The sequence below is a fragment of the Sciurus vulgaris genome (genome assembly GCF_902686455.1).
Source record: "Sciurus vulgaris genome assembly, chromosome: 10".
In the NCBI taxonomy this organism is placed as follows: Eukaryota; Metazoa; Chordata; class Mammalia; order Rodentia; family Sciuridae; genus Sciurus; species Sciurus vulgaris.
Window position 1 is genome coordinate 117,284,493 of NC_136470.1, and position 23,766 is coordinate 117,308,258.

The 23,766-nt window shown below is 41.5% G+C and overlaps 1 protein-coding gene across 4 annotated transcripts in view; it reads right to left on the reverse strand.

Moving 5' to 3' along the window:
* LOC306670305 (IQ domain-containing protein F1-like) overlaps window positions 1-23,766 on the reverse strand; it is a 25,014-nt gene continuing 1,248 nt past the window's right edge. The window contains exons 1-5 of one of the 4 annotated variants that reach the window (XM_079154991.1): window positions 4,059-6,842; window positions 3,426-3,509; window positions 3,168-3,248; window positions 2,980-3,036; window positions 1-2,094 (exon numbers count right to left, since the gene is read on the reverse strand). In XM_079154991.1, the coding sequence (XP_079011117.1) occupies window positions 1,654-2,094; window positions 2,980-3,036; window positions 3,168-3,248; window positions 3,426-3,428 (582 nt within the window). In that variant the 5' untranslated portion in view covers window positions 3,429-3,509; window positions 4,059-6,842 and the 3' untranslated portion in view covers window positions 1-1,653. Of the gene's footprint in view, window positions 2,095-2,979; window positions 3,037-3,167; window positions 3,249-3,425; window positions 6,843-22,830; window positions 22,910-23,766 lie in introns of those variants that run through there. The other 3 variants (XM_079154989.1, XM_079154990.1, XM_079154988.1) reach the window with 3 other exon arrangements.

Here is a 23,766-nt window from a genome sequence, read left to right on the forward strand (position 1 = left end):
GAGAAAACTAGAATGAACCCTTTGAGTTTAGATTGGGATTGAAGGTCTCATTGTGAACTCACAGATTCCAATACAGAAAGACACAGAAATAAACATTGATATGAGTATTGTTTGTGCATATATGAAAGCATATTGCCCAGCCCTGCTCATTGAGAGGGGCTAGAAGCAGAGGTAGCTCACCTCTAAGAGTTTCGTGGGTCACTCCAGTCTACCCCAGAATTTGCTGCTTTTTCCATGGCCACCAGCATTTAAAAACACTGTTTTATGAATGATTATGAATTTTTTTTAGCTTTATTAAGTTATAATTGACAAGTTAAAGTACATATTTAAGGGTACAATTTCATGTTTTGAAGAATACAGAACAATGAGGGGACATAGTACTTGACATTCATCCTGAAAGGTGGGGGTCATTAGCCTTGCTTCACAACTTAGGAACCTGGGACTTAGAAAAAGGAATCAATTTGTCCATAGCCACATGGCCGGAACAGACAGAGTCAGGGACCTGACCTGGATCAGAGAGAGACAGAAATCCTTCAGAGTAAGAGTGAGAGAACCAGGTACTGAGACACAAGGGCACGGTATGTAAGGTCAGAACACAAAACAGAGTTAATACCTAAGTGTATGACAGAGAGCTGGAGCCTGAGACCCCTGGGCATTGTCTCAGAAACCTCTGTGAGCCTTGGGATCAGGTCACCAGGGCAGAGTCCTGGATATAGGGCTCTCTAAAGGAAAGGACTCAGACCTCAGACCCCTCCCTCTCTGCAGGGATCTACGGGATAGCAGTATCCAGACAGGAAGAGGGGCAGACTTGGCTTTAACCTCTTAATTGGCCCTTTTTCACCAACTAGCCCCATTCCCACCCTGAGTGGCAGCATGTCACAGGAAGGGACTTTTCAGAGAAACCCGCTCTGCTTGGACCAGTTCTTGCACAGACAGACAAGGCCAAGGCCTCCTCAGCTCCTGGATCTTGATAGCTTGAAGTGTGACACTCACCTAAGGGCAGGGCTGGCAGCAGAATGCCATCTCTTCCATTCCCATGCTGTGAAACCTCCCAACTGGCCAGGTGTGGAGGAAAATGAATCCTAGCCTCCATTTGGGGCTCAAGAGTAAGGAAGGGACAGATGGTGTTTGAGGTGGGAATGAGAATTTGATTGGGCTCTCTAACAGCTTCCTGTTTAGGTCTCAAATTCTGACTCAGCTTAGTGTAGGGATACAGCCCCAGTTGTGTAGGGAGATAAGATCATGGGCTTATGGTGGGTGGGTTCTTCTCACAGCCATAAGGAACAAGCCCTGAGCAACTAGACCCAGCTGGGTGAATTCCTGGCAGATGTGCTGCCATTGCCATGACTCCCACCCCCAGACTTCTGTTCTACAGAGTCTTGGGGAGAGTGTGGCATTTCTATCAATCAAGCATGAGTGGTGCCCCCTGGGGTTGGCCAGCCTTATCAATCTGTAACACCAACTTTCCTACCTATAGCAGACATTGCTAATCAATTTCAGTCTTTGCTCAGTCTAGACAAGGAGCTCAGAACCTTCTCTACACAAAGCTTCAGATAACCCCAGCCAATTCTACGCCATACTAAATGTCAAGTGTCTCTCATCATCTGCCCTGTCCTTCCAGAGTTTGTCAGAGAAAGTGTTTGGAAGATCACTTCACTGCTTTATTGGGAGGGGAATACACTCTGTCACAACACAAGGCCCTGAGCCCAGCAGGATCTCCAATTCAAGATGCAGCTGGCTAGCTGTGACTCGGTATTGACCTTTGATGAGACCCCGGGAAGCACAGGTGTGGCACCTCCAGTAGGCCTGGATGATACGAACAGCATTGAGAACCTGGCAGTAGCGCTGACGGATGCGCCACATGCGGGCCCAGGACTGCAACCTGACTGCTGCCCACTCCTCCCGTGAAAATTTATCCAGTGTCACCCGTCGCCTCTTCTCTGTAAATTTTGCCTGCATCAGCCTCCACCAGGACTGAATGACCCAGGCCCTGAGGGCAGCGTGTAGCAGTGTCCTACGAACCAGTGTGCCCCGCCACCAGGCCTGGATCTTTACAACTGGCATATCTTCTTCAGAGATCTGGATTGCTGGAGGCTTGCAAGAAAAAAAGAGGAGACATTCAGAAAATATTCCCTACCTATTTTAGTCAAAAGTGTACCAGGAAAGACACTGATTCCCTAGAAACCCTTCTAAAAGTGGCTGGGACCAGAAAAACAGGTCAGTGACCAACCTCTGCCACCTTCTGGTTAACAGCTACAATCATATCACCTTGCCCTTTGAATCCTAGTATCCCAGTCTGTAAAATGGGAATACACCTTCCCTGGCAATCAGTTTTCTGATAGATCAAGTTAGCCAGGCTAGAGCAAATCTCTATGATCTATGAGTCAAAAGACTATCATGATCTGCCAGAACCTACCCCCTACTTAACCAAGACCCATATCCCTTTAAACCCTCCCAACTGCTGGGGCAGTGGCATCCTTAGCTCATCCCGCCCTCATCCTTGACTCTACCTTGTTCTAGAAACTACTCCCTCCATCAAGTCCTGGTACTAAAAGTTTCACCCACCCGGATGCAGTGGTACATTCCTATAATCTCAGCTGCTTGGGAGGCTGAGGTAGGAGGATCACAAGTTCAAAGCCAGCTTCAGGAACGGAGAAAGTCCCTAAGCAACTCAGCGAGACCCTATCTCTAAATTAGATATAAAATGGGCTGGGGAAGTGGCTCAGTCATTTAGTGTCCCTGAGTTCAATCCCTGGTACCAAAAATAAATAAATAAAGTTTCACCCAACTCAGAAAGTTCACCCTCTCATCTCTTCCCCCATCTTCACTCCTCTTGACTTACACACACACACACACACACACATACACACACACACACACACACAATTCTAACAAAGCCAAGCTTCCCATATCTTGGTCATTCCATTTCATAAACACAACAGCCCCAGCCCCAGCCCACTATGGTCTGAGAAGTCATACTTCTTCTAAGTCCACATCATTATTGTCTGCGTTCTGTGTCTCAGCCAGAATATCAGTCTGAAAAGGAAACAGGGGAAAGGGACAAACAAAAATGAGTTTATTCCTCTTAGTTCATGACCATGCAAAAGACCCCAGCCACAAGCACTAGGACCCAAAGATCAATGATACCAAGGCAGGGCTCCTCCTACCTCTGATGGGTTCTGTGAAGATAAAGGAGATGATGTCTTCTGAGGATTATCATCTTTATCTTCAGGCTGCTCCTCCTCCTCCTGCAATCAGCAGTTAGGAGAAAAGTAAGGGTAAGTCTGCCATCCCTCCCTCTCCATTCAATAGCCCACACATCCCCAGGGTTTCCCAGAGTCTTCAGATGTCAGAGTCCCCTCATCCTGAGAGATCTATAGGGATATCCTTAAAAAGCCTTGTATATCTGGTTTTCTTTTATTCACCATTGGTCACACAGGGATTGGGTGTAGATGGTTCAAATCCCCCTCAGGTCTGAAGTCCTCCAGTCATGGCATGAGCAGGGAAAGCTGAGGAGGGAGACCTATGATGTCATAAAGGCTGCTGTGACTAGGACACCAGATGAGTCCAATAGTTGAGCCCTCTCCAAGGAAAAGACAAAATTGCTGTCTTTTATTTTTTTAACCATAAATGGTCAAAGCCTGGCTTCAAAGCCAAGGCAGCACAAATACTGGCCCATTGATGTACAATCATGTAAAGATAGTTATTGGTAATAACATTTAATTGAAAAACTTAAATATCCACCAATAGGGGGTACTTTAATGATTTATCTGTTTGTATCTTAGGATACTGGTATATTAAAAATAATGAGTTGATCTATTATTATTGATGAGGAATTATATCCAAGATGTATATTTCAGTGAAAAACTGAAGATCACTATGATCGCATTTATGTAAACAAAACTAAGAACATAACTCTGTACACATTTGAAAATGAATATAAAGGAGAAAAGTAAATACACAGATTGTTACCAATGATTACTGTGTTCGTTTTTTTTCATTACTGTGACAAAGTACCTGGGAAAATTAACTTAGAGGAAAGATTTATTTTGGCTCACAATTCCAGACACTTCAGTTCATGGTTGGCTGGTTCCATTATTTCTGGCCCTGTGGTAAACCAGTACAACATGACAGAACGGTATGGTAGAGAAAAGCCAATCACCTCATGGCAGCTGGGAAACAGAGAGAGAGAGAGAGAGAGAGAGGCCAGGGACAGGATATAGACCCCAAGAACATGCTCCAAGGACCCACTCTCTTCAACTAGGTCCCACTTCTTACAGTTTCTTCCCCCAGAAAGAAAAAAGAAATGCCACCACATGAGAATGTCAGAGTTTTACTACCACTTAGGAGGTAGAGAGCCACAGAGATTATAACTATAATTTTCTCAGTAACCATAACGTAAGAATTCATTGGATAAACTAAAAAATAAAAGTAGCAATTTTCTTTAGGTCACCAAAGAACAATAGATACAAGAAGTCTAAATAAATTCAATTCCAATTCTTTTCTGGTTGTACAGAAGTTCGTGGCCATTTTCATAGCTGTGGATATTTACCAAAACTCTGGACACAGGGACAGAGGGCTGTGAACCTTCCACATGCAGAATAATGTTGTGGAGTTGAGGAGAAATCAGTTGAACATTCACGATGACATGTGAGCTTCTAGGCTAATTAGAATCTGCAAATGCCAGACTTACAGAGTGAGTACTCTGCCAACCATCATTCTCTTCCATGGGACTTCTACGCTATCAGTAACAGTACAGGGAGCTGAGAGCTGAGCTGGCAGTCAAAACAAGACGTCAAGTCTTATAGTGCTACGATTCCATACTTATGCTGGAACAAAGGGTCTAATCCTTTAAGACATATGAAACTGAGGTGTACGAAAACTAGGTAGTGATGACCAAGTTCCATCCTAACCATTTAATTGAAAAATGGCCTGTCTTTAATGCATTTATCCAGTGTTTGGCATACAATTTCAAAACTGAGACACATGAAGAAGCAGAAAAAAATGTGACTTGTAGTCAAAAGAGAAAAAATTAATAGAAGCAGATCCACAGATGATTCATATGTTCAAATTAGCAGACAAGGACTTTAAAATAACTAATATGGATATAATGGATAAAGATTTTAGAGAAAAATGAATGAAAAGATGTAAGGTTCTGACAATGCTATGTTCTGGAGGTGGTTTGTGCATTAGAAGTTGGTCCCCACGGAAGCAATGTGAGACTTTAAGAGGTGGGGACTACTGGGAGCTCCTTAGGTCTTTGGGGTCATTGCCCTTGGAAGGGAATGTTGGTTTCCTGGAGTGAAAGTCTCACAAGAACAAGGCTGACCCCTGACTTGCTCCTTAACTTCCTGTTCAGTGATTTAATCTCCCACTTTCATACATGCTCCTGCCAGTCACGATGAAATACTCACCAGAAGTAAGCCGAGATCAGCACCATGCCTTAACTTTCAGACTGTGAGCTGAATAAACCTCTTTTCTTTAAAAAGTTATCCTGCCTCTGTTAATTAATTATAGTAACAAGTTATTACAGGAAAACAAATGGAAACTCTTTCAAAAATAGCAAAAGAACTAAGTAAAAATCCTAAAACTTAAAGAATTTAGAGAGAAAAGTAGACAATATAACTAAAAAGATGGAGGAGATTGGCAAACAAATGGAAACTCCAGAAAATGGAACAAAAGAACTCAGTGAAAATTCTAAAACTGAAAAACACAATATACAAAATATATACTATACAAAATACGGGATTATAAAGCTACAAGGCAGATCAAAAAAATTTGCAATCTTGTGTTAGTCAGCTTTCCCCTCCTGTGACAAAACACCTGAGAAAACCAACCTAAAAGGAAAGATTTGGTGTACTGCTGGGAGTTGTTTGGAGTTTGGCAGTGTGGTGCTGGGTGATCACACACAAATTTACTATTCAGACAAATGACAATAGAAGTTCCAGTACTGGCATGTCATGTTGCCCAAGGACAGAGCCAAGGTGGTCCCTAAAACCAATTTGATGTCTGAATCTGAATGGAGGAATCTTGGTGTTCAGGAGAGGCAGGAATAGGTTCATCATATGACCCATGAACCAGAACCTCACATCTTCCAGCTAGTATCCAAGAAGCCAAAGAAATGAAACTGGCAAGCTACTTTCAGCTTGAGCTTTACACAACTGTCCTTACTCTCTGATATCTTTCTGATAACATGATTAAGTTGCCTTTTTTGTTTTTTACTTTGATATTTAAAGGATGTTAAATACACTGTTTGAATGTGCTGTTAATTGCTTTGCTTGTGGAACAGAGCCAGCACTGCCCAGTCAGATGAGTGCTTTGTGGACCACAGCCTTAGCTGGGTGCCACCCCAGAAGCCACAGTGTGCTCTGTATCCAAAACACACATGGCAGATGGACGGAGCATCTGAGAATCAGAGCATGGTTGTTGGAGGAACTGTGTAAACTTGCTGTTTTGTTTTTGCCTGCTGGGTGTTGTATGTATGGTGACGTGGATTTATGTTTCAATGTATTGGAAACTCCATTTTATTTGAGAAAGCTGTTCCATGTTAAAAGCCTTGGTTACAGAGGAAGTTTTTAAAACCTATAAATAAATAAATAAATAGATGATAGATAGATAGATAGATAGATAAATAGATAAATGGAAAGATTTATTTTGGCTCATAGTTTCAAAGGTTTCAGTCCATGGTCATTTGGCTCTGTTGCTTCTGAACCTATGAAAAGCAGAAAATCATGGCAGGGAGCATGTGGTGGATCAAAGCAGATCATTTCATGCAGTCAAGAAGCAAAAATAGGGCTGGCTCAGTTGGTAGAGTGCTTGCCTTGCAAGTACAAGGTCCTGAGTTCAATTCTCAGCACTGAAAAAAAAAAAAAAGCAAAATGAAAGCAAGAGAGAGGAAGGGGTCAGGGACAAAATATAACCTTCAAGGACACTCCCTCAATTAACCTTTTCCTCCAACTAGGCTCCACCTTCTTAAAGTTTCTACCACCTCCCAATAGGCTATTAAACCATAAATGGATTAATTCATTCAGAAGATCAGAGCCTCATGATCCCATCACCTCCCAAAGACTCCAACTCTACATTGGATACCAAGTCCTAAACCCAAGAATTTGGGGGGAAGTTTTGGATCCAAACCATAACAACATAATACTTGCAAATTAAACCACATATAGGCACAACATAATCAAATTGATGAAAACCAAGGATTAAAAGAAAATTATAAAATCAAAACCAGAGAAAAAGCCACATTACATTTGAAGGAAGAATAATAAGAATGACAGATGACTTGTCAACAGAAACAAATGGAAGCCAAAAGAAAATGGAATGCCATTGTAAAGTGCTAAAGAAGAGGAAAGGAAATAAAAACCAACCTAAAATTCGATACTCAGGAAATATCCTTCAAAAATAAAGATGTGGAAATAAAATAAGATCTGTTCTTATCACTTCCCTTCAACAATATACTGAAAATCCTAGCCAGTAAAATCAAGCAAGAGAATGAAAAATAATATTTTAAAGCATTTTGCTTAAAGAAATAAAATGATGCTGGGCAGAGGAGTGCATACCTGTATCCCAGCAACTTGAGAGGCTGAGACAGGAGCACTACAAATCCAAGGCTAGCCTCACCAACTTAGGGAGGACCTAAGCAACTTAGTGATATCCTGCCTCAAAATAAAAAATAAAAAGGAGTGGCAAAAGTGGCTCAGTGATAGATTATCCCTGGGTTCAATTTCCAATACCGAAAAGAAAAAAAGAAAAGAAAAAGAAATAAAACTTATTGTTCATATACAGCATAGTTACGTGCATAAAATTTTCCATAACAGGAGCTGAGGATATAGTGCAGTGGTAGAGCACTTGCATAGCATGAACAAATTTTGCACACCACACACACACACACACACACACACACACATATACAAATCCAAAACTTAAAAAAAAAAAGCTACTAGAACTAACAAGAAAACTTGGCATATTTGCAAGATACCCATTGTAATGGTTACACATATCTGTGGATATAATAAAAACCATTAAATGATATACATCAAATGGGTGAATTGTATCATATGTGAATTATATCATAATAAAATTAATTAAGAACAAAAAAGGGAGGTTAGGGTTGTGGTTCAGTGGTAGAGCTCTCACCCAGCATGCGTGAGGCCCTGGGTTCAATCCTCAGCACCACATAAAAATAAAATAAAGATATTGTGTCCACCTACAACTAAAACAGAATATTAAAAAAAAAAAAAGAATTAGGGGCTGGGGTTCTGGCTCAGAGGTAGAGCACTTGCCTCAAATGTGTGAGGCATTGGGTTCAATTCTCAGCACCACATATAAATAAGTGAATAAAATAAAGGTCCATCAACTAAAAAATATTTTTAAAAAAATTAAAAAGTCCAGGTCTGGGGGCTCACACCTGTAATTATAGTGGCTTCAGAGGCTGAGGCAGGAGGATCCCAGGTTCAAAGCCAGCCTCAGCAACTTAGTGAGGATCCAAGCAACTTAGCAAGACCCTGACCCAAACAAAAATGAAAAGGGCTGGGGATGTTGCTCATCCCTGGATTCAATCTCCAGTATTAAAAAAAGAAGAAGAATAAAAAGCATCAAAAAATTTTAAGATACAAAGGAAATATACAAAAGTCAACTGTATTTCTATACTTCAATGAACTGTTGGGAAATTCTTGATATAGTAGTAAAAAGGTGAATGAGTTACATGTAAGACTCACTATAAAGTGACAGTAACCAAGACATGTGGTATAAGAATAAACAGATCAATGAAACAGAATAGAGAAGGCAGAAATGCATTCACATTTATATGGTCTATTGATTTTTTAAAAGTGTACCAGAATAAATTCAATGCAGAAAGGAAATGCAGTTTTTGATCTTAAAATAATTTTTAACCCCTATTTAACACCATAGACAAAAAAGGTAAAAAAAATAAATAAAGAGCTTCAGTGAACTGTGGAACAATATCAAAAGGACTAACATTCATTTTATTGAAGACCTAGATGGAAAGGAGAAAGAAATCAGTGCAGAAAAATGATTTGAAAAATAACAGGTAGAGCTGGGTGTAGTGACAAACACTTGTAATTTCAATGACTCAGGCAGGAGGATTTTAAGTTTGAGGCCAGCCTCAACAACTTAGCAAGGCCCTCAACAACTTAGTGAGATCCTTTCTCAAAATTTAAAAGTTAAAAAAAGGACTGGGGATGGGGATGTAGCTCAGTGGTAAAGTAACCATGGATTTGATCCCCACTAAGAAAGAGAGAGGGAGAGAGAGAAAGAGAGAGAAGGAAGGGAAGGAAGAAGAGGGAGGGCAGGAAGAAGGAAGGAAGGAAGGAAGGAAGGAAGGAAGGAAGGAAGGAAGGAAGGAGGGAGGGAAGGAAAGAGGAAGGGAGGGAGGGAGGGATGGATGGAGGGAGGGAAGGAAGGATAAAAACTTCCCAAATTTGATAAAAGGTTTAAATTTACAGAATCAAGAATCTTAACCAACACCAGAAAGGATATACACAAAGAAAACCATGCCCAGATACATTTTAACAAAACTATTGAAAACCAAAGAAAGAAAAATCTTAAAAGTAGACAGAAAAAATAAATGATACATTACTTACAGAGAAATGATTTAAATGAGTGTGGACTTTTTATCAGAAAGCATGGAAACCAGTCCTCAGGGTGTAGATCAGTGACAGAGCACTTGCCTAGCATGTATGAGGCCCTGGGTTCCATCCCCAGCACAAAAAAAAAAAAAAAAAAAAAGAAAAGAAAAGAAACCATGGAGACCATAGACCAACATCTTTAAAATGCTTGAAGAACTGTCACCTAGAATTCTATGACCAGCAAAAATATTCTACCAGAATAATGGTGATATAAAGACACTCTCATATGAAGAAAATCAGAGAAGACCAGCTCTTAAAGAAATGCTAAAGGAAGTTCTTCAGGAAGAAGAGAAGTAAGAGAAAGGGATTACCCAGGGACATGAGGAAACATTTAGTGTGGTGATAAGGGAAGGAAAATTAAATCCTAGCAGACTAAAACAAATCACACTAAGGGGTCCTCCATTCCTATCAGATGATATGACTTTCAAAAAAAAACATTACAAGGTAGGCTAAAGGCAAAACACACACATGCCATTTGAAGAGATAAAATGACCATTAGACTCAAACTCAGATACATAGATGTTGAAATTATTAGGCAGGGGATTTATTTTTTATTTTTTAGTTGTAGATGGACATAATGCCTTTATCTATTTATTTTATGTGGTACTGAGGATCAAACCCAGTGCCTTACGGGTAGGCAAGTGCTCCACCACCAAGCCAAAACCCCAGCCCCAAATGGGAGATTTAAAATAACTAAGATTAATATGTAAAAGGTTCAAAAGGAAAAGTATGCAAGAATAAATAGGTAATGCAAGTTGAGAGATAGAAACCCTAAGAAAGAGTCCAAAGAAAATCCTGGAAACAAACACCATCACAGAAATTAAGAATGTCTTCTTGTGGGCATCAATAGACTTGACATGGCTGAGGAAAGAATTAGTGAGCATGAAATATGCCAATAGAATCTTCCCAAACTGAAATCAAAAGGGGGAAAAGAAAAAAAGAAAAACAAAACAGAAGATCCAAGAACTGGGGGACAACTTTTTAAATGTGTAATGTAAGTGTAACTGGAATGCCAAAAAGAGAAGAAAGAGAATGGAGAGAGAGAAATATTTGCAGAAATAAATAATTTTACAAATTAGTGGTAGACACCAAACCATAGACCCAAGAAACTCACAGAACACCAAGCAGAATAAATATCAAAAAACTACACCCATGCACATCATATTCAAACTATGGAAATACAAAATTCTTGAAAAGCTGGAAACATGAGGGAATATCATGGAGGAGTAAAGATAATAAAGAAAACAAACTTCTTACCAGAAATCAAGTAAGTGAAGAAGAGTGGAGTGAAATGTTTAAAATGTTGACTTAAAAATTCATCAGCTTAGCTGGAGTTGTGGCTCAGTGGTAGAGCACTTTCCTGGCATGTGTGACACCCTGGGTTCAATATTCGGCACCACGTATAAATAAAATAAAAGAGTCATTGACAACTAAAATATATATATATATATGTATTTAAAAAATTCATCAGCTTATAATTATATAATCAATGAAATTACTCCTTAAAAATGAAGGAGAAACAAGATGTACCCCATTTGTTTACAATAAAAATAAATTAAAAAAAAAAAGTGAAGGAGAGCCAGGCATGGTGGCACAGCCTGTAATCCCAGCGACTTAGTAGGCTGAAGCAGGATCTCAAATTCAAGGTCAACCTCAGCAACTTAGCAAGACCCTGTCTCAAAATAAAAAAATAAAAAGATGATGTTAAGTGCCCCTGGGTTCAATTCCTGGTACAAAAAAAGAAAAAAGTGAAGGAGAAGTTAGACTTCCTTAGACAAACAGAGGACTGAGATTGCAGGTCAGCAGTGGAGCACTTGCCTCGCATTTGTGGAACCCTGAGTTTGAACCCTAACAACCCCCATAAAAAATAAAAACAGGCAAATACACTGAAAATCTCAAAATACCAAAACTCACTCAAGAAGAAATAGATAATCCAAATAGTTCTATGTCTATTAAAGAAAATAAATTTGACGTTAAAAACTTTCCAGTAAGAGGGGTACTGTGGCTCATGCCTGTATTCCCAGTGGCTCAGGAGGCTGAGGCAGGAGGAGCTCAAGTTCAAAACCAGCCTTTGGAAAAAGCAAGGCACTAAAGCAGCTCAGTGAGACTCTGTCTCTAAATAAAATACAAAATAGGGCTGGGGATGTGGCTCAGTGGCTGAGTGCCCCTGAGTTCAATCCCTTGTACCCACCCACCCCCCCAAAAAAAAACTTTCCAATAAATAAAATTCCAGGTCAAAATACTGGTATATTATACCAAATATTTAAGGAAGAAAAAGCAGCAATTCTACATAATCTCTTCCAGAGACTAGAACAGAAGGGAACCATTTCCAAGGTATTTTAGAGGTCAGAATTACCCTAATGCCAAAAGCTTTACAAGAAAATAAAATACAGACTATATTCTCTGTGAACAAAGAAACAAAAATAATCAGCAAAATATTGGCTCATCAAATATTTTTAAAAATCATACACCACAGCCAACAGGAATTATCCTAGGAATGCAAGGCTGGTTCAATAGTCAAAAACCAACCAATATGCCAGGAGTGGCAGCACACGCCTGTCATCCCAGCAGCTCAGGAGGCTCGTGAGTTGAAAGCCATCCTCAGCAACTTAGCAGTCCCTGAGCAACTCAGCAAGACCCTGTCTCTAAATAAAATTCAAAAAAGGGCTGGGGATGTGGCTCAGTGGTTAAGTGCCTCTGGGTTCAATCCCCGGTGCCAGAAAAAAAAAAATTAACCAATATAACCACCATATGAACAGACTAAAAAAGAATATCACATGATCGTATCAACTGATTCAGAAAGAGCATTTGAAAAAAAGTCAACATGGATATATCATAACTTATAAACCAGGAATAAAGTACTTCCTTAACCTTATAAAGAGCTTCTAATAAAAAAAAACTGATAAAATAACTGTAAATGATGAACACATAAATGAAATAAATAAAAATTTATGCCTACAAATATTCATGACCATTCTAATCATGGTCACCAAAAATTAGACACAACCTAAATGTCCATTATGAGTACATAAATAGGCAGGTATAGTGGCTCAGTCTGTAATCCCAGTGACTCTGGAGACTGAAGCAGGAGGATAGCATGGTTAAGGCCAGCCTCAGCAACTTAGCAAGACCTTGTCTGTCTCAAAATAAAAAGTGAAAAAGAGCTGGGGATGTAGCTTAGTGATAAAGCAACTAATCCTCAGTACCAAAAAGTAAAACAAGGTGATTATATAAACAAACTGAGGCCTATCCACACATCAGAATACTACTTAGTAATAAAAAGGATGCAATAGTATGAATGAATTTCAAAAAAACTGTGCGGAGTAATACAAGTCAGCCTCAAGATATTGTATACTGTAGGGTTCCCTTTGTGGGATATTCTCCAAACAAGAGACCAGAGCCTGCCAGGGGGAGGTTTGACTAAAAAGGAGCTATACGCTGGGTGTGTCACTCAGTGGCACAGCACTTACCTAGCATACACAAGGCCCTGGGTTTGATCTCCAGCAGCACAAAAACAAACAACAAAAAGGGAGGGAGCAGCTGTTTCAGTCATTTTTTTTTTTATTTTTTTTAATTTTTTTTTTTTTTTTACTGCTGTGACTAAAAGACCTAACAGTTGTAAAGGAGGTAAAGTTTCTTTGAGGGCTCCTGGTTTCAGAGGTCTTAATAGAAGGCTGACTCCATTCCTCTAGGATAGAGGTGAGACTGAACATCATGGCAAAAGAGTGTGGCAGAGGAAAGCAGCTCATAGGATGATGGGAAAGCAGAGAGAGACTTCACTCGCCAGATACAAAATACATACCCCAGAGCCACGCCCCCCAATGCTTAACTCCTCCAGCCAGACCGGACCACTTCAGTTACCAGTTAATCCCTACCAGGGGATTAATACACTGGGTTAAGACTCTCACAACCCAATCATTTCTCCTCTGAACCTTCTTTCATTGTCTCACATGGGAATTTTTGGGGACACCTCACATCCAAACCACAGCAGCAGCAGAGAGAATTTTTAGGGTAATAACTATTTTGTATCTTGGTTGTGAAGTGGTTATACAAATATGCACGTTATTATTTATAACTTACAAGACTGTACATCATCCCTCCCCAAAGTCAATTTTACTGTATAGTTTTGAAAATTTTTCTAAAACTTATATATAAGACAAATTTACTGTGTGTGAATTTCAAAAACAAAGCAACCACAATCATTATATTTGGGTCTATGCATATTTGAAGAGTTAAGGGACACTCCAAGGGCACAGGAAAGATCCCACACCTGGAAGCCAGGGTGATGAAATGTCTGGTGGCCCAGGGGCTAAGGAGCAGGGAAATGACACCATCTAACGAAGGTTTTTTGTTTGTTTGCTTGTTCCAGTAATAGGGATTGAACCCAGGGGATCTCTACCACTGGGCTACCCCCCGAACCCTTTTTATTTTTTGAGAACAAGGTTTTGCTAAGTTGCCCAGGTTGGCCTTGAACTTGTGATCCTCTTGCCTCAGCCTCTCAAGTAGTTGGGATTACAGATGTCTGCCACCATGTCCAGGCCAAGGGAGGCTTTGGAGATGTGCTGGATGAGTGTCCTGAGGCAAGCATGGTGGACACAAACCTCCTGAAGCAGGGGTAAAGGAATAAGAAATAAGCCCCCAACTGTGTCCTCTTTCGCCATGGGACTTATCTCACTCTCTCTCCCTCTCTCCATCCACCTCTGTTTCAAATGTGCTCCTGCCATGTGATGCTGTCCAAGAGTCCCCACCAGAAGCTGATGCTGGCACCATGCTCTTGAACCTCCAGAACTGGAGACAGGAAGATGTGACATCCCTGACCAAATGGTTCTGGAGAGTGCAGAGTTCATCACACACAGAAACTTAAAGTTATCCATATAGAGTCTCTGAATTTGTAGACACTCTGCCTCCTGGGACATAGACTGCAAACAAATAAAGTACATTGAGACCTCCCCCCAAAAAGAAATAGGCCTCTCACAACCATTGTGGGTGACCCTGGCTAAGTGGTTCCAGCACTCTGCGGTTTCTCTCCCTTTTCCAACCCCATCTCCATTATTCTCCTATCCTCTTTCCCTGAGTTCCCCCAGATAGATCCTCATTAGACCCCTTTGGGGATGGGTAGAGAGAAGAAAGGAGAGGTCACTGAGGTCCCCAAAGGATCTCTACTCTGCACATGCTCCAGCCCCACTGACTGAAGAAGAGGACACTGGGTCTCCTGCAAGTGAGTTGTACTAAGATGTTCCCTCTCCATCAGCCCCTGCCCTGGTCATTTCTTCTGCAGCAATCCCACCCCCAGATTGTTGGGGTCTTAAGCCCCCTTGCTCTGCTCGACCAGCGGCAAGGAAAGGGGACACTCCCCAACAAGGTCAGACCGGGATAGGTAAGGCCGACTGACCGCCCGCTCCCAGCCCTCTATGCAGAGGACAATCAGACGCGTCAGGGAGACCCGTCACAGCAGGAACTCGTTTATTGAGGAAATCACACAGCTTTTATGTAGGGTGGGGGCTAGGCGAGAACCAATCAGCTTAAAGGTCAGTAAGGCATGGGGTGTTCACGCAGGTGAGAGTCCCATAGGACTATATGGCAAGCACGAGCTGATCACGTTCGCGGAACTACTGTTAACCAATCCCTGATGGTGGTCCGGTTCATCATCATTAACTATTGAAACCGCCTTTGAGGCCTTGATCTTGCTCACTCGCCAGGAAGTAAGGAGTCAGCCTGAGTTAGTTAACGTGTCATTAGTCCCAACACCAGATAAGTGACTGTTGCTGTTAACTATAAACTACAGCATGGCTGCCCTCCCAGCAGGACCCAGGTGTTGACTTGGTGGATCCTGCTCTTGGAGAAACCCCAGAGCCCTTTTATAGAACTCCATTATGGTCCCCACCTGATCTTCTGCCATCACCTGTTTGCTAGCTTCTGTCTTTTCCTGTCCAGCTTTTAATGGGCAGAATCTAAGCATTTTCCTCCTTTGTGTCTCCAGGTGCTAAACAGTGCTGGTGCATTGCAAGTACTAAGTAAGTATCTATTGAACAAATGAATGGGATCTTAGAAAGTAAATCAGGACCAGACTGCTTCCCTAGAGAGATCTAAAGTCCTCAGGTCCCAAGATGCTTCTCTTTATTCTTTTTTTTTTTTTTTTTTTTTTTTTTTTTCTCAATTTTTTTTTTTTTTTATTGTAAACAAATGGGATACATGTTGTTTCTCTGTTTGTACATGGCGTAAAGGCATACCATTTGTGTAATCATAAATTTACATAGAGTAATGTTGTTTGATTCATTCTGTTATTTTTTCCCTTCCCCCCACCCCTCCCACCCCTCTTTACCCTCTATACAGTCCTTCCTTCCTCCATACTTGCCCCCTCCCTAACCCTAACTCTAACCCTAACACTAACCCTTCCCTCCCCCCCATTATGTGTCATCCTCCACTTATTAGCGATATCATTCGTCCCTTGGCTTTTTGAGATTGGCTTATCTCACTTAGCATGATATTCTCCAATTTCATCCATTTGCTGGCAAATGCCATAATTTTATCATTCTTTATGGCTGAGTAATATTCCATTGTATATATATACCACAGTTTCTTTATCCACTCATCAATTGAAGGGCATCTAGGTTGGTTCCACAGTCTGGCTATTGTGAATTGAGCAGCTATGAACATTGATGTGGCTGTATCTCTGTAGTATGCTGATTTTAAGTCCTTTGGGTATAGGCCAAGGAGTGGGATAGCTGGGTCAAATGGAGGGTCCATTCCAAGTTTTCTAAGGAATCTCCACACTGCTTTCCAGAGTGGCTGCACTAATTTGCAGCCCCACCAGCAATGTAAGAGTGTACCTTTCTCCCCACATCCTCGCCAACACCTGTTGTTGCTTGTATTCTTGATAATCGCCATTCTAATTGGGGTGAGATGGAATCTTAGGGTAGTTTTGATTTGCATTTCTCTTATTACTAGAGATGTTGAACACTTTTCCATATGTTTGTTGATTGCCTGTAGATCTTCTTCTGTGAAGTGTCTATTCATTTCCTTAGCCCATTTGTTGATTGGGTTATTTGTATTCTTCGTGTAGAGTTTTTTGAGTTCTTTATAGATTCTGGAGATTAGCGCTCTATCTGAAGTATGATTGGCAAAGATATTCTCCCACTCTGTAGGCTCTTTCTTCGCATTGCTGATAGTTTCCTTTGCTGAGAGAAAGCTTTTTAGTTTGAATCTATCCCAGTGGTTGATTCTAGCTTTTATTTCTTGTGCTATGGGAGTCCTGTTAAGGAAGTCTGATCCTAGACCAATAAGGTGAAGATTTGGACCTACTTTTTCTTCTATAAGATGCAGGGTCTCTGGTCTGATTCCGAGGTCCTTAATCCATTTTGAGTTTAGTTTCGTGCATGGTGAGAGATATGGGTTTAGTTTCATTCTGTTGCATATGGATCTCCAATTCTCCCAGCACCATTTGTTGAAGAGGCTATCTTTTCTCCATTGCATATTTTTGGCACCTTTGTCTAGTATGAGAAAATTGTATTTATTTGGGTTTGTGTCCGTGTCCTCTATTCTGTACCATTGATCTACCTTTCTATTTTGGTACCAATACCATGCCGTTTTTGTTACTATTGCTTTGTAGTAGAGTTGAAGATCTGGTATTGCAATACCCCCTGTTTCACTCTTCCTGCTAAGGATTGCTTTAGCTATTCTGGGTTTCTTATTCTTCCAGATGAATTTCATGATTGCTTGATCTATTTCTGTAAGGTACGTCATTGGGATTTTAATTGGAATTGCATTGAATTTGTATAGCACTTTAGGTAGTATGGCCATTTTGACAATATTAATTCTTCCTATCCAAGAACATGGAAGATCTTTCCATCTTCTAAGGTGTTCTTTAATTTCTTTCTTTAGTGTTGTATAGTTCTCATTGTAGAGGTCTTTCACTTCTTTTGTGAGATTGATTCCCAAGTATTTTATTTTTTTCGAGGCTATAGTGAATGGGGTAGTTTTCCTAATTTCTCTTTCTGAAGATTCATCACTTATGTATAAAAATGCGTTGGATTTATGGGCATTGATCTTGTAACCTGCTACTTTACTGAAATCACTTATGAGTTCTAAGAGTTTTCTGGTGGAATTTCCAGGTTCCTCTAAATATATAATCATGTCATCAGCGAACAGGGATAGTTTGAGTTCTTCTTTTCCAATTCGTATCCCTTTAATTTCTTTGGTTTGTCTAATTGCTCTGGCCAGAGTCTCAAGAACGATGTTGAATAGAAGTGGTGAAAGAGGGCATCCCTGCCTTGTTCCAGTTTTTAGGGGGAATGCTTTCAGTTTCTCACCATTTAGAATGATATTAGCCATGGGCTTAGCATAGATGGCCTTCACTATGTTAAGGAATGTTCCCACTATCCCTATTTTTTCTAGTGTTTTGAGCATGAAGGGGTGCTGTATTTTATCAAATGCTTTTTCTGCATCTATTGAAATAATCATGTGATTCTTGACTTTAAGTCTATTAATATGGTGAATTACGTTTATTGATTTCCTGATGTTGAACCAACCTTGCATACCTGGGATGAAGCCCACTTGATCATGGTGCACTATCTTTTTAATATGTTTTTGTATGCGATTTGCTAAAATTTTGTTGAGAATTTTTGCGTCGATGTTCATTAAGGATATTGGTCTGAAATTTTCTTTCCTTGATGAGTCTCTGTCTGGTTTAGGTATCAGTGTGATATTGGCTTCATAGAATGAGTTTGGGAGGGTTCCCTCCTCTTCTATTTTATGGAATACTTTGAGAAGTATTGGAATGAGCTCTTCTTTAAAGGTTTTGTAGAACTCGGCTGAGAACCCATCTGGTCCCGGACTTTTCTTTGTTGGAAGGCTTTTGATGACTTCTTCTATTTCAGTACTTGAAATTGGTCTATTTAAATTGTTTATGTCCTCCTCGTTCAGTTTAGGCAATTCATATGTCTCTAGAAACCTGTTGATGTCTTCGAAATTTTCTATTTTGTTGGAGTATAGATTTTCAAAATAGCTTCTAATTATGTTTTGTATTTCAATCCTGTCTGTTGTGATATTTCCTTGTTCATTCCGAATTTTAGTGATTTGGGTTTTCTCTCGTCTTCTCTTTGTTAGTGTGGCTAAAGGTTTATCAATTTTGTTTATTTTTTCAAAGAACCAACTATTTATTTTGTCAATTTTTTGTATTGTTTCTTTTGTTTCAATTTCATTGATTTCGGCTCTGAGTTTAACTATTTCCTGTCTTCTACTACTTTTGGTGTTGGTCTGTTCTTCTTTTTCTAGGGCTTTGAGCTGTAGCGTTAGGTCGTTTATTTGTTGAGTTTTACTTCTTTTATTAAATGCGCTCCATGAAATAAATTTCCCTCTAAGTACTGCTTTCATAGTGTCCCAGAGATTTTGATATGATGTTTCTTTGTTCTCATTTACCTCTAGAAATTTTTTAATTTCCTTCCTAATATCTTCTGTTATCCATTCATCATATAATAGCATATTGTTTAATCTCCAGATGTTGGAATAGTTTCTGTGTTTTACTCTTTCATTTATTTCTAACTTCAATCCATTATGATCTGATAGAATACATGGTAGTGTCTCTATCTTCTTGTATTTGCTAACATTAGCTTTGTGGCATAATATATGGTCTATTTTTGAGAAGGATCCATGTGCTGCTGAGAAGAAAGTGTATTCGCTCTTGGTTGGATGGTATATTCTATAAATGTCCGTTAAGTCTAAATTATTGATTGTGTTATTGAGATCTATGGTTTCTTTGTTCAATTTTTGTCTGGAAGATCTGTCCAGTGGTGAGAGAGGCGTGTTAAAATCACCTAGTATTATTGTGTTATGGTCTATTTGGTTTCTGAAATTGAGAAGGATTTGTTTGACATACATGGATGAGCCACTGTTTGGGGCATAGATGTTTATGATTGTTATATCTTGCTGATTTATGCTTCCCTTAAGCAGTATGAAATGACCTTCTTTATCCCTTCTAACTAACTTTGGCTTGAAGTCGACACTATCGGAAATGAGGATGGATACTCCAGCTTTTTTGCTGAGTCCATGTGCATGGTATGTTTTTCCCCATCCTTTCACCTTTAGTCTATGAGTATCTTTTTCTATGAGGTGAGTCTCTTGCAGGCAACATATTGTTGGATCTTTCTTTTTAATCCAATCTGCCAGTCTATGTCTTTTGATTGATGAATTCAGGCCATTAACATTCAGGGTTATTATAGAGATATGATTTGGTTTCCCGGTCATTTGGTTCATTTTTTAAATTCTATTTATTTATTTCTTTGACACAACTTGTTTCCTCCTTTATTTGACAATTCCTTTAGGATAATTCCTCCCTTTGCTGATTTGCTGCTTTGTTTTTCATCTCTTCCTCATGGAATATTTTGCTGAGAATGTTTTGTAATGCTGGCTTTCTTTTTGTAAATTCTTTTAGCTTTTGTTTATCATGGAAGGATTTTATTTCATCGTCAAATTTGAAGGTAAGTTTTGCTGGGTATAAGATTCTTGGTTGGCATCCATTTTCTTTCAGGGCTTGAAAAATGTTGTTCCAGGCCCTTCTAGCTTTTAGGGTCTGGATTGAAAAGTCTGCTGATATCCGTATTGGTTTCCCCCTGAATGTAATTTGGTTCTTTTCTCTCACAGCTTTTAAAATTCTGTCTTTATTTTGTATGTTAGGTATTTTCATTATAATGTGCCTTGGTGTGGGTCTGTTGTAATTTTGTGTATTTGGAGTCCTATAAGCCTCTTGAACTTGATTTTCCATTTCATTCTTCAGATTTGGGAAATTTTCTGATATTATTTCATTGAATAAATTGTTCATTCCTTTGGCTTGTTTCTCTAGGCCTTCCTCAATCCCAATAATTCTTAAATTTGGCCTTTTCATGATATCCCATAGTTCTTGTAGATTCTGTTCATGATTTCTTACCATCTTCTCTGTTTGTTCAACTTTGTTTTCAAGGTTAAATATTTTGTCTTCAATGTCTGAGGTTCTGTCTTCCAGGTGTTCTATCCTATTGGATATGCTTTCTATGGAGTTCTTAATTTGGTTTATTGTTTCTTTCATGTCAAGGATTTCTGTTTGGTTTTTTTTCAATATCTCTAACTCTTTATTGAAATGATCTTTTGCTTCCTGTATTTGCTCTTTTAACTGTCGATTGGTGCGATCATTCAATGCTTGCATTTGCTCTTTCATCTCATCGTTTGCTTCTCTGATCATTTTAATTATGTACATTCTGAACTCCTTTTCTGTCATTTCTTCTGCCATGCTGTCATTGGGTTTTATTGATGTAACATCTAGATTTGTTTGCAGCATTTTCTTTCCTTGTTTTCTCATATTGTTCAGGTATCAGTTGACCGCTGAGATATTGCAGATTTCCTCTATTGACTTACAATGTCCCTGAAGATTTCTATATATATCCCCCCTTAGCCTTCAGTAGGCAGAAGTCTTGGAGGAAGTTGATAATGCGGAGCTCCACAAGGAAGCTGCCTCTCTAGGGGTGGTGGCCTTCAGGAGGGGTATAATCCCTGCTAGTGGGCAGAGGTGCCTCCACTTGTTGACCAATGGTCATCCAAAGGGGACCTAGGCTGCAGGCTGAGGCAAGGCCTGTTTGGGCCTGAGTCTCTAGTTTTACCGTCCTTGTGGGGAAACCTCACCCGGCAGGGAAGACTCACCCGGTGGGGACGTCTCGCTGGTCAGTACCCTCCTAGAGGTTCCCCTCAATTACAGCTACCGCCTGGGCTGGGCTGCCTTCCTCTGCAAAGTTCTCAGGGGCCCGGCCCTACCTCCTGGGCCTGGGAGCCTCACCCTTCGCAGATGAATCTCCTTAGGCTGCCCCTCCTCAGAGAATATGCCCTCAGGCCTGGAACCTTTGCTCCGCCCTAAGCCTGTCTCTGTGCGGCTCTTCCACCCAGAAGCCTCCTAGATCCTGGGACCCTGCTCTGCCCCTAATTGCCTGGCTATGCGGCCCCTCCTCTGAGCAGCCACCTGGGGCCCCGTACAATCTCTCTGAGTCCCAGAGACCCGCCACACGCCTCTTCCTCCAGACAGCTGCCCAGTATTCCGGTGCGGTCACTAGGAGTCCAAGAAACTCACTGCGTGCCTCCACCTCCCACCAACCACCCGTAGCCCTGGGCAATCAATCACTCCGAGTCGAAGTGACCCTCCCCGTTCCTCCTCCTCCTCCAGATAACCCCCCGAGTGTTCAGGAGTGGTCGCTCTGGGTGGCTCTGAATCCACGTGACCCGCTGCACGGGTCCTATGGGCAACCGCCCGGAGCTCTTGGTGCGGCCACTCAAGACCAAGCGACCCACCACGCTTCCTCTCCAGGCAGCCCCCCTGTGTTCAGGCGCTGTCCCTTTAAGTCCAAACAACTCACCACTCGCCTTCTCCTCTGAGCAGCCGCCTGGAGCGCCAATGCAGTCACTGCGAGTCCAAAGGACCCGCCGCGCTTCTCCTCCTCCTCCGAGCAGGCCCCGGGGTTCAGAAGTGGTCCGAGTCCAAACAGCCCGCCACGCAGCCTCTTCTCTGGCAACCGCCTGAGGCTCTGGTGTAGTCACCCCGAATCCAAGCGGCCGCGTTCCTCTTCCTCCTCCTCGTCCTCAGGGCAGGCCCCGGGGTTCAGAAGCGTCGTTCTGAGACCAAACAGCTCGCCGCGGAGTTTCTCTTCTGGCAACCGCCTGTAGCTCTGGTGCAGTCTCTCCGAATCCAAGTGGCCACGCTCCTCCTCCTCCTCCTCAGGGCAGGCCCCGGTGTCCTGAGTCCACACAGCTCTCCTCGCCACTCCTCCCCTGGGCAGCCGCCGGATCCCCAGTGGTTGCTCCGAGTCCCAGCGCTGTGCCGAGCGGCCTCCTTTTCGGCGCTCCTAGTTGTCCGAGTTCACTGCTCCAGCGGGGGGAGGGGCGTCTCACCGGCAGCTCTACTTCACAAAGTTTCCTGCGTTCCGGGACCACTGTCCCATCCGGGACGCCTCCCCAATGGGAGAGACTCACCCGGCTGCTTTGAGTTGGTCCCAAGTGTCTCAATATCTCCTCTTTTGAATCCTGAGTCCTGGAGCAACATGAAATGCAGCCACCCTCTAGGCCGCCATCTTGAAAACCCTCTTTATTCTTAAGGAAGATCCTGTCATTGTTCTTCCTTGTGCCCAGTGCCCCCAGTATGGATGGGGGTGATCAGGAAGTAACTGGCCTGTGATTGAAGAAACTCTCTCTCCATCAGGAAGGTGGATTCAGCACCAAGAACTGGATAGCAACCAGATGAGCAAGCACTGAAAAGTTAGGGGTGGAAGAAAGGGGAGAAGCTTAAGAGAAAGGAGACAGAGATGTGGTAGATTAGTAGGAGAGGAAGAGGAGGAAAAGGGGAACAAGCAGTTGGAGAACAGCCAGCAGCCAATCACTTTCTGTCTCAGCTGTCACTGCCTTCTCTCTCCTACTGGGTAGGAAGGCCTGGGAAGCATATCTTTGAGGAAGATCCTATGACCTCTGCACAACCCAGGCAGGTCTCAGCATCCCCAGGACTGAGTGGGGTGGATACCCCCAAAAGCACCTACCTCACTCCTTCCTAGTGCTGCCCCATCTGTTGGTGATTAAGGCCTAGAGCAGGAAGGGAACCCAAGTTTTCCCCCATGTGTGAGGCCTGCCTCAGTGCCGTGTTAGTACTGTCACTGGGACTCAGAGCTATAGCTTTTATGAAAGATCAGTGAATGGTGACTTTCGGTGTCTCTTTCATTAGCTTGCCCATTGAGGACCTAGGAATGCCTCAAATGTGTCCTTCTACTCTCCCTCCTTCCTATATCCTTACCTATCCTTTAAACTGTGTGTACATATTTGTTAGTATATTGTTGGAGAATAATATGAGAGAAAACTCCAACTGGCCAGCAGAGACAGGGCTAAATGCAGAAGTTCTAAATACTCTCCTGGCTCCACACTCTCCCTCATGATGCTTCCCTTCCTTTTCTCAATAGATTATCTCTCTCTCTCTCTCTCTCTCTCTCTCTCTCTCTCTCTCTCACACACACACACACACACACACACACACACATACACCATGGTGGTAAAACTGGTGGTTCCCACTTTATAGCCTCACAGAAATTTTTCCAATAGTTCCAAATAAAAATCCCAAATT